Source organism: Mesoplodon bidens (genome assembly GCF_964165515.1).
Source record: "Mesoplodon bidens genome assembly, chromosome: 14".
NCBI classification, from domain to species: Eukaryota; Metazoa; Chordata; class Mammalia; order Artiodactyla; family Ziphiidae; genus Mesoplodon; species Mesoplodon bidens.
In genome coordinates this window covers 31026132-31036714 of record NC_138170.1, presented here as the reverse complement: position 1 = coordinate 31036714, position 10583 = coordinate 31026132, and the positions used below count along the sequence as shown (strand labels likewise).

General features: G+C 38.6%; 1 protein-coding gene across 1 annotated transcript; it reads right to left on the bottom strand.

The window, feature by feature from the left end:
* Nucleotides 1-3399: 3399 nt before the first annotated feature.
* Nucleotides 3400-9955, bottom strand: GKN2 (gastrokine 2; the record flags this gene model as incomplete). The annotated part of the gene is made up of 6 exons (XM_081254079.1): nucleotides 3400-3482; nucleotides 4594-4750; nucleotides 5391-5501; nucleotides 7329-7466; nucleotides 7906-7959; nucleotides 9944-9955. The coding sequence occupies 6 exons, from the start codon at nucleotides 9953-9955 to the stop codon at nucleotides 3400-3402; spliced, it is 555 nt and encodes a 184-aa protein (XP_081110205.1).
* Nucleotides 9956-10583: the final 628 nt, after the last annotated feature.

Genomic DNA, 10583 nt, shown 5'->3' with positions numbered 1-10583 from the left:
CCTAGAAGAAATGGACAAATTTCTAGAAACATACCACCTTCCAAGACTGAATCAGGAAGAAATAGCCAATCTGAACAGACAAATCACCAGTAGTGAAATTGAATTTATAATTTAAAAAACTCCCAGGAAACAAAAGTCCAGGGATGGACAACTTAAAAGGGAATTTTACAAAACATAAAAAGAAGAACTAATACCTAGCCTTCTCAAACTATTGCAAAAATTTGAGGAGGATTGAACTTTCCCAAATTCATTCTACAAGGCTACCATTTGCATTTTGATGTATTTCCTCCAAGCGTCTACATATTTTTAATTAAAATATAATTGACCTACAACACTGTTAGTTCCAGGTGCACAAAATAGTGGTTTGATATTTCTATACTTTACAAAATGATCACCATGATAAGTCTAGCTACCATCTGTCACCATACAAAGATATTACATTATAATTGACTATATTCCCCATACTGTACTCTTATTTTGTAACTGAGGTTTGTACCTCTTAATCTTCCTCAATTATTTCACTCATCCCCCTTACCCCTCTCCCCTCTGGCAACTACCTTTTTGTTCTCTGTATCTATGAGTCTGTTCTGTTTTGTTATGTTTGTTCATTTGTTCTGTTTTTTGATTCCACACGTAAGTGAAATTATGTATATTTGCCTTTCTCTGTATGAACTATTTCACGTAAGATAATACTCTCTAGGTCCATCCATGTTGTTGCAAATAGCAAGATTCATTCTTTCTTTAGGGCTGAGTAATATCCCATTTGTGTGTCATTTACTGTGAGGAACAAAACTTCATAGGAAATAAGAACCCCATCTATAAGCCTCACCAAGATTTCTGCAAAAACACCTTTGGCACACTCATATTCTGGATCATGCCTGCTCTCTTGGGCCAGCTTTATTAGAGAGATAAGCTCCTCTAGCATCCTTGATGCTTTGTTGTGGTTAGAAAATTTGATATCCAAATCAAAAAATATAGAGTGGTTAAATGAATAAAGAACAAGATCCAACTATGCTGTCTAAAAGAGACTCACTTTAGATTTAAGGACACACATAGGCTGAAAGTATGGAAGGTATGGAAAAAGATATTCAATGTAAATGAGAACCAAAAGAGAGCAGGAGTAGCTATACTTATACCAGACAAAATAGACTTTAAGTCAAAAACTGTCACAAGAGACAAAAAAGGTTGTGATATAATGACAGAAAGCTCAATTTACCAAGAAGATATAACAATTATAAATATATGTGCACTCAATGTCAGAGCACCTAAACATAAAAAGCAAATATGGATTGATCTAAAGGGAGAAGTAGACAGCAATATAATAATACTAGGGGACTGAAATATGCCGCTTTTAATAATGGGTAGATCATTCAGACAGAATATCAATAAGGAAACAGCAGGCTTGAACTACACTATAGACCAAATGAACCTAACAGACATATACAAAACATTCCATCCACCAGCTGCAGAATACACATTCTCCTCAAGTGCACAGGGAACAGGATTTTATTCTATTCTATTCTCCAGGATAGATCATATGTTAGTCCACAAAACAAGTCTTAACAAATTTAAGAAGATTGAAATCATTCCAGGTATCTTTCCCAATCTTTTCCAACCACAATGGAATAAAACTAGAAGGCAATAACAAAAGGAAAATACAAAAACTCACAAGTACATGGAAATTAAACCACACTCTCTTAACCATGGGTCAAAGAGAAGTCAAAAGAGAAATTAGAAATACCTTGAGGCAAACAAAAATGAAAACAGAATTAATATCTTCCCTCCCCAACCCTTAAGAAAGGGCTCCTTTCTGGAGAAGGTTTAATGGAGCCCCGGCTTCCTTTTAGCTTACATTTGGACTCACTCCTCTTAGGCATGTGCCTGGCCTATTCCACCTGCTTCTTGTAATAGGTATTCAGCATGACACCAGAACTGATCAGGGTCAACTGATTTAAGGAAAGCAGAGTTAGGAAAAAGCAGAACTCAAAGTTCTGTTTTGAGTTCTGCTTTTTAAATTTTCTGCTTTTAAAATGGTAATAATATTATAAAAACTAATAAGGATAACACAGTTCTAAGCAGTAAACTCCAAAGGAAGTTGCCAATTACAACCCTTCCCTTACCCCACTCCCACCATCCCCAGCCAGAGGAGTAAGAACGTGTACCCACATGATTCAGTGAGGCTCCTTTCCAGAGATTTTTAAATTAAAGCTAATTTGAAATTAGAACTAAGAGTCCCTTTCCTTTCTGATGATGACACAAGGAAGATGGGGACCTTGGGGCTCAGAGTGATGTTGGTTTTACCACCATGGAGAAAGCCAGTGTCAGATCCTGAGGCAGACACGTAGAGAGAAAGAGAGTTTAGAGTGGAAAAAGATAGTCTGGCCACCTTCAAGCATCTAGTTCTAACTACTCAACCAAGACCGGAATATCCCTATCCTTTTATGGTGAGATGAGACAATAAATTGCAGCCACCCCCGCCAGAATTTAGCTCAGTTATTTTAACTTTCTTTACTATTGTAGTTTTGCCAGCATACCTAGCCCAGTACCAATGGTTATTAAGGAGTAGATGTATAGTGTTAGGAATAGGAGCAGTTGATGAAGACAGAAATTCTTGTTAAAGTAGTTCCTCTTTGCTCTGAACTTGCACTCGCTGACTACTCCATACAATCTGGGAATTTGCCCACATTATGCAATTTATTTGAAATATTAAAAATTGTTTTCCTTCTATATATTGACTTGACATTCCCAGTTAGGGCCTCACTCCTGTAAAGATTTTCAGCAATGTGCATCTTTCTCTGGGTGATGTGTGTTCCTCTCTCTCTCTCTCCTCACTGTGGGATGAAATATATCATGATAGTGTTTATTAAGTTTGAGTCTACTGCTTTGATGAGCTAAAAGGTATGTGAATGGCTCTCAAAGCTGGGTGCTTTGTCAGAGGGCACAGTTTTCTTCACCTGAGCAGTCAAGTTGTCTGATAAGGGTATAAATAATCCATCCCCCTCACTAGGTGAAGGTCAATGCCACCTGAGCCCCTGATCTACCTACACTGCCCAGTGTGTTGGTTGGACAGATGGGCAGCTGGTCTAAGTGTCAAATGCAAAACTGAAGACTTGTACATAACTGACCAGCCTGTATGTGACTCACCTATATTACCTGGGAATTTTCACACTATACACTTTACTTGAAATCCTGGCAATTTCTTCTATATATTGACATAAACATTGTTTGGCTTCCCTTTGCTGCTTACAAGAAAAGAAAACACCCAGATATCTATAAATATAGTACTTATGTTTTACTACTGAATCTCAAAATTAGTTGGGATGTTGACAAAGAATTTAATTTGACCGTTGAGTGGAAACGTGTATTTCTCTGAAAAGATGAAACCAGTGGGCTGATGCCTTAAATGTGAAGGTCTTTACAGATGGAAATTCCCAAGATGCCCAGGAGCCCAGTCTTTGCACAGTCTCCAGCATCAGTATCATCTGAAAAGGGGAAAAATTTTTAAAGAAAGAGAATTAAGAAATTACTAGAATTCAGCAAACCAATGCCCTTTTGTAAATGTCTTGACTAGGGGGTGTACAAGTAATTTCATGTTACCCAAGATTTTAGCTATACTTGTATTGCAAAGAATAATAATATATTAGCTTAAATATACTGACAATTCCCGGAAGTGCTCTCTGGCTCAACTCGATTAATGCTATGACATTCTGCATTAATGGCATGCCTGCATGCCTTTACTTATAAGTACTAATGACCTTATGAAAAGTAAAAATATCTTAATTTTTTCTGGGCAATAGAAAGGTAATAAATGTAATTCTTTTCTTCTTTACCTTCCACTACTCTGGGGAATTTCTCTTGTTACCTTTGCCATCTGTGATCCAGCTTTTCTTTCACTCTGTCACTCTGCCATACTTAGCAATTTTGTGTAAAAATACCAGTAATGACTGCAATGACATATGTTACCTGCATGAATCAGTTTTTATTCCCTGTCAGTCCACTTTGCCTGCTCTTTCTTGGACCAATTTTATCTTAGATCCTGAGACTATTTTTAAACTTTTTTGAGAAATAATTGACAAGTATATCTGTATATATTTAAAGTGTACAGCATGATAATTTGATATACATATACATTGTAAAAGCTCAAGATAGCACATCCATCACTTTGTGTAGTTAACATATTAACTCTTGTGTGTGTGTGTGTGTGTGTGTGTGTGTGGTAAGAATGCTTAATATCTACTCTCAGCAACTTTCAAGTATGCAATACCATATTATTAACTAGAGTTACCATGTTGTACTTTAGAGAAGCCAATAGCTTTTCCTTTGTCCCCAGGAATCTTTTTTATTCCATCCTCTGTCTTAAGTCACTAACTTCTCCATCAGACTATGTGTTCCTTGGAGGCAGAGTTTTTTCATTTCTGCCTCTCCCTAACATTTAGCACTATTTCCACACACGGTAGATATTTAATTCCCAAAGTAAACCAAACTGAGTCATGTTTCATGTTTATTTGTATTTCACACAGCACCTGGCAGAGTGGCTGACATATTGGAGCTGTCAGAAAATATCTAGTGAAGGAATGATTTATTGGTACTCACGTGTCTTTTCAGCCACTTCCCCATTGTACAAGGGGACATGTTCGCAGAGCTGCCTGATGGGTGATCCAAACAGGAACCATTTCACATCTGTGATCAGAGACTCCAGTGGGTTATACTTGACCCAGATGTATTTGTTGGAGAACACGTTTTTCAAAGCCTAGATCAGTAGGAGTGGAATAGGATGAAATAAATTGACATAATCTGGTGTAACTTATTCTAAATTGTGACTTTTTCTCTCTTGAATTATTAAACAGGAGGTGGTCAGGAATCTCAAGATGTCATCTCTTGTTGACCACTTGGTCTGTAGAGAAACCTCATTATTACCAATGTTATTTTGCAGCTGGTGACAATGAAACCCAGAGAGGGTGAATCCTGTGCCCGATGAAAAGACACAAAAGGAGAAATAAACCTCAGATTCCTAGCCTCACACAGTGTTTGTTTATTCTCACTATACTGTATTTCTTTGCACCATTGTGTCATTGGATATCATCACTCATTTTTTCTGCCAATCACTATTTCTTAAAGCCTAGCTCTGAGAAGAGAATGTTTAGTCCTCTCTACAAAGACACTGGAATTTATTGTAAGTTTTTGTATTGGGGGCTGTATGGTGGAACTCAAGATAAGAGACTTATTCTGCTCTAAAATCAATAAATGTGAAGATGCTTTAAAGTGGAGGGTACCATAGCCACAATAAGGTATGATATTATGATCTTCTCCCTTACCCTTTTCATTTCTCTGTGGGCACCAGTATTCCCTGGCTCAAGAACAGGGAATACTTAGGGTTACCCCAGACTTACCTGCCTCTCAAAGATGTACCGTTGGAGCTGGTCCAGAGCAGGGATGGCCTTATGGTTCATCTTCAGGATGTAGCAGGCTCTTCGGGAGAGCACCCTGGAGGCGATGTAGCCCTGAAGCAGCAAGAGCACAGTTACTGCCCCTCCCAGTTCCCTGGGCTCTGAGCTTGGTGAGGATCGGCCTCGCCGAAAGCCTTGAGCATGCGTAGTGATATTTTCAAGCTGCAGTCCATTCTATCCATTCGACTTCTTTTACATAGTCGTTTTACTTTTTCACTTGTCATTTCTATCTCTGAATTTGTGTAAACCCATGATGTGTGCCCCACTTTTCATGTTTTGGGTCTACAGTTTGGTGTTTGAAAGCTTGAGAAGAAGCCGCTCTCTGTCTCTTTCTATTGATTTTGTTCTGCCTTTTCCTCAATTTGGAGTAAATACGGTATTCTTTAGAACTGTGCTTTCCAATATGTTAGTTACCAGCCACCTGTGGCCATTTAAATTTAAATTCAAATTAAATAAAATTTAAAATGTACTTCCTCCGTCACACATTTCAAGTGCTGAGTAGCCACAAGTGGCTAGTAGCTTCCCTATTGGAAAATGCAGATATAGAGCATTTCTACCATTGCAGAAAGTTCTACTGACAGTGATGCTTTAGAAGCTCTCCTCAACATACCCACACCCCCCTCACCCACCACACATACATTTTCATTGATTCTCCCCTCCCCTCCTTTACCATCTTCTATCTTTTCTCCACCTCAGACCCAAGCCGGCTGGATAAGGATGGGTTGGAGGAAGTTGGGATTGGAAGAACAATGGAGGGTGAGATCCTTGGAGCCAAAAGGAACCTTCTGGAATCTTCATACAGAGTGGAATTTTCTGTACATAGTTCCAAATAATTATACAGCCTATAAGAGTGCAAATATTATAAATCTTTCTAGTTCCTATTTTTCAGTTCTCACAAATTGCCAGTCCCTAAAATCCAAAAATTGACTGAGGCTGAACCTGATGATAGTGGAAGAGGTTTTAACCAAATTCTCACCTATTCTCATGCTATTGTTTTTTAAAGATACTTTTGTGATTTCCCTGACATCTGCTTAAAAAGAATTTCAGCACAACTTCCCTGTAAAGCATATCTTTCAAAGACTCTATGCTTTCAAAAGTGTCATGGAACTCCCAATACCAGTGGGGCAGAGGGAGTGAGGAGGTTTCTATAAGAAAAGGAGAAGAAAGTCACGTTCAAATGTACAGTGCAACGGACTACAGACTACTTATATACACAGTGCATAGCTCTCTCCATAGGTGAAAGCAGGCTCATCACCCAGGTGGAACAAATGGAAAACAAGCAAATGAATAAATGAATCAAGGACAGAATAAGTTTCCTGAGATTTATTGTTCATACCAGTAACTGAAACTTGGAAATTGTTTAATGTTTTTAGTTAACATATTTTCATTCTTCCAGAAGCAGTATGATTTACTGCATATACATAGTCAAATGTGTAGAGTTGTTCTGGATTTCTGCTACTTTGTGACTACTTGCTTCATTATTGTTCTTTGTCTGCATAATTTTTTGTATTAGAAGCCCTACTTCATTCATTCAGGCATTTGACAAATATTTTTGAGAGCCTGTGTGCCATGCCTGGCCTTGGGTTTTAGTCACCCTTCCAGGCACTTTCTGAGCCTGTAGTTAGCCAAAATGATTGTGCTTTCCACCTGAAAAGGTCAAGCGAATTTGTATGCTTCCTGTCTCATCACATTTTTTAATTAGAAATGGTTTTGTTTGATTGGTTTTTAATCAATTGCTTGATTATTTAAAGGGAAAAGCAGAAGTAAGGATATTGTGAAAGAATTGCAAGGATAGATCCTGGAATTCAAATGCACAATAAATGGCTGCCCCTCCACCCTTTAGAAGTCCATTCTTGAAGAATATAAAATATTGCTGCTTACATGTTTATAGTCAAAAATCGTGGTAGAGGAGCATGATCCTGCATGGATATTAATCTCGGTGATATTTTTTTCATTGTCAATTGTCATTGTCTCCTGAATAAGGCCACCATTGTCAGTTGGGCTGATGATGTTATAAACCTAGATTGACAAAAGACATAATGGTTTTTTCATAAACTATGTGCATTTGAAAGGCAACCCTCCCTGCAAAGTAAAGTCTTCTATTGCTTCAAACAAGAGATTGAACCTTGAAACATCTCCACTGGCATCCCAGACCAAAAGCCCATGCGAAAATTAGAATGCAAAGGTCTTCCTCATAGTTCACTGCATTATATATGGGCAAAGCAATGGCATTACATGAGAAATGAAATTAACCACATTTTAAAGCAATGGGGTACGTTTTTTAAGGTATCGTGATTGGAAAGAAATAATCAACTTCATTGTTTCTGTTATTGGTTATTTCTGGAATTTCATCCCACATAGGACATGTGGACTCTCTACTGTCCTTCAGATTATCTCATATCTTCTTTTTCCTCTCCCAATACCTCTAAGATATAAAGTCTATAGTGAACCAACTCACCTCATGTCCATGAGATTGTGTCCCAAAGATAGCCAGTGCCACCAGAAATACCACCTGAAAAACCGAGCAGTCACATCTATTCACAATAGGGCTGTCACTTAGGGTGGGAACATGAGGTGACATTGGACAAGACAAGCACAAATATCACAGAAAACATATGCTTTAGACACTGGTGGGAGGTCATGGGTGGTCAACAGTCCACTTCCAAAATATGAAACACACATTCATTCATTTGACAGGCATTTGTTGGGTTCATGCTATTTTTCAGACACAGGTTCTACCTTTGTTACCAAATTCCCAGCCCTTCCTAACAACACAACCTTCTAGAAAGCATAGTTCTTATGCCAGAAAAAAAACAAAAAACAAAAACTTGGGGGAGGTGAGCAGTGAGGAAGGACTCCTTTTACGAAGGGGAGGACCCTAGTGGTATTCACACTGGCTTTAGTATACAGGAGTCAAGTTTTGTTTTTTGGTTAAAAAAATTACTTAATTCCTTGAGATTGAGAGAGTAAGACAGATTTAAGTGGATTCATGGGTGATAGAGATACAGTAGATTCCTAAAAGCAAACTTTGAAAATCCGATGCTTGGAGGCATGATTAACTTTTGAGGCTGACATCAAGGAAAACCTCCACATTCTCCTTAGTGATACCATCAGACAAGTGTTAGGCCAGCAGTCCGTGAGGCTGACATGGAGGCACTGCTGACATTTTGCTGCATTTGTATGAGAGACTCATCCAACATGCTGATCCTGGTTTTGTGTTCTCTCTTCTGAACATCACAGTGCACTGCACTGTCATTGAAATTGCTGATGAAGGAGAAGGCAGATATTTTTAGGACTTGTCAGTGGGATTTTCCTACTTCCTTTTGCATCTCACCAATAACATTTTTCTCCTGGTGACTGTGGGTAGAATGTCTAACATGGACCTACATGCAGCTGTCCAACCTGCTTACTTGCAGGGGGATAACCTAGACTCCTGGACAACCTCTGACACTCCTATGTATTCTGTTTAATGGATCTAATACAGAGGTCTGAATAGGTGGGTGAAGGGCTAGCCACCTTAGTGCTATGATTAGAGAGAGCTCAGGAAGTGTCCCCTGCCCCCAAGTAACCACTCACCCAACACCATGATTAATATACCACACTGTTCCAGGTTTGTGTTTTAGGGTTAGGTATCCTCTTAAAAAAATCAAGATACCTTGGGAGAGGCAACTCTTTGAGCTGACAGTCTTTAACACCTTTTGGGGAGGTATTATTTTGCTTTCTCCTTCAATAGCTCAATGAGAATAAGGGATAGAGACTGGGGGAAGGAGTTCCATTCTGGATCAGAACATAGTCAACTAACCATCCATGGAGTACTGCAATGTGGAGCTATGGGAGAATGGGATCAGGGCTGAGATCAGCTGGAGTGGTCATGGCAGGATTACTTTGCCATGATTGCTCCGGTAAGTGGGGCCTAAGATGGGGAAATTTCAAGCCTAAATTCCACATTTACTGGCCTGGGGAGATCACATTCCTCTGTGCCTCAGTCTTCTCACCTATAGAATGGGGCAATATTACTCAGCTCATAGAATTGTTTAAGTGAATGGATGAAATGATTCATGCAAATGTTTAGCATAGGGCCTAGTACACACTTGGGAAATGACAGCTGCCATTATTATTATTATTATGGATATTGTTATTTTTAAATGACTACTTCTCCTTTAGATAGTAAATACAGTTGTCCGAAAATGGCTACATTCCCTCCAAAGTTCATAATAAGGAATTATTACTAAAATATTACAAATTAAAATTCCCTAGATATTTCCATTATTTTTCTTTGTAATTTTTTAGTAAACATCTCAAGAAACAGACAATGGACAAATAAATATGGACAAATTAGTATTCAACATTATTCCTGCCAAAGACAGCATTAATTCAATCACAGAAGTTTAGAAGCATGCAGTGCTAAGACCCCTGAAAGCCAAGGCTTATTGGATATGAGCATTCTCTGCAAGCAGCCACCAGAAGTATATAAAGAAACGTAAACAAATACTCACAAGGATTTTCATTTTGCCTGAAAGGCAGAAGCCGCTGGAGAAAGTGAGGCTGCCCATGCAACTTCTACCCTTTATATTGGCTTTAAGGTGTGGAAATCTCTTTCCAGAATGATTACTTTGGAAAAAGCCATGTCCATATCATTGACACACCCCAGCAAACTCCTTTATCGGGATTGAGACCCAACCACATAACCTGATATCAGCAAAGTTCATTATTCACTAGTAAAAATTTGCCACTTGGTTACTCTGTAAATATTCCCTCTTATCTGCTCTATGTTGCATTTGAGATTTCAATGTCCGCCTTTAAAAATATTACAAGACGCTTGTTCTACACAAACGTCTTGTCATCATTTATATCTAATATTCCTAAATCTCCCCTGAAGGTAAAGTCCACCCTTAAGACCTAAGTTGAGCCCTCACTCAATGCCTTTTCGTCCCTGCCTTGTTTGTTGAATTCTTCCACCCATGGGATGGATATGGGACTAGAGGCAAGGACAGTGTCTGGGGCCCTGATTTGAGGCTTTATGACTTTATTTCTCCTCCAATTTACAGTTGGTGCCAATTTCCAGAGATCCATGAGGAGCAAGGCTCAGAGATCTCTCTACCCAATTAACATCATTAACTGAATTTATCATTAAAC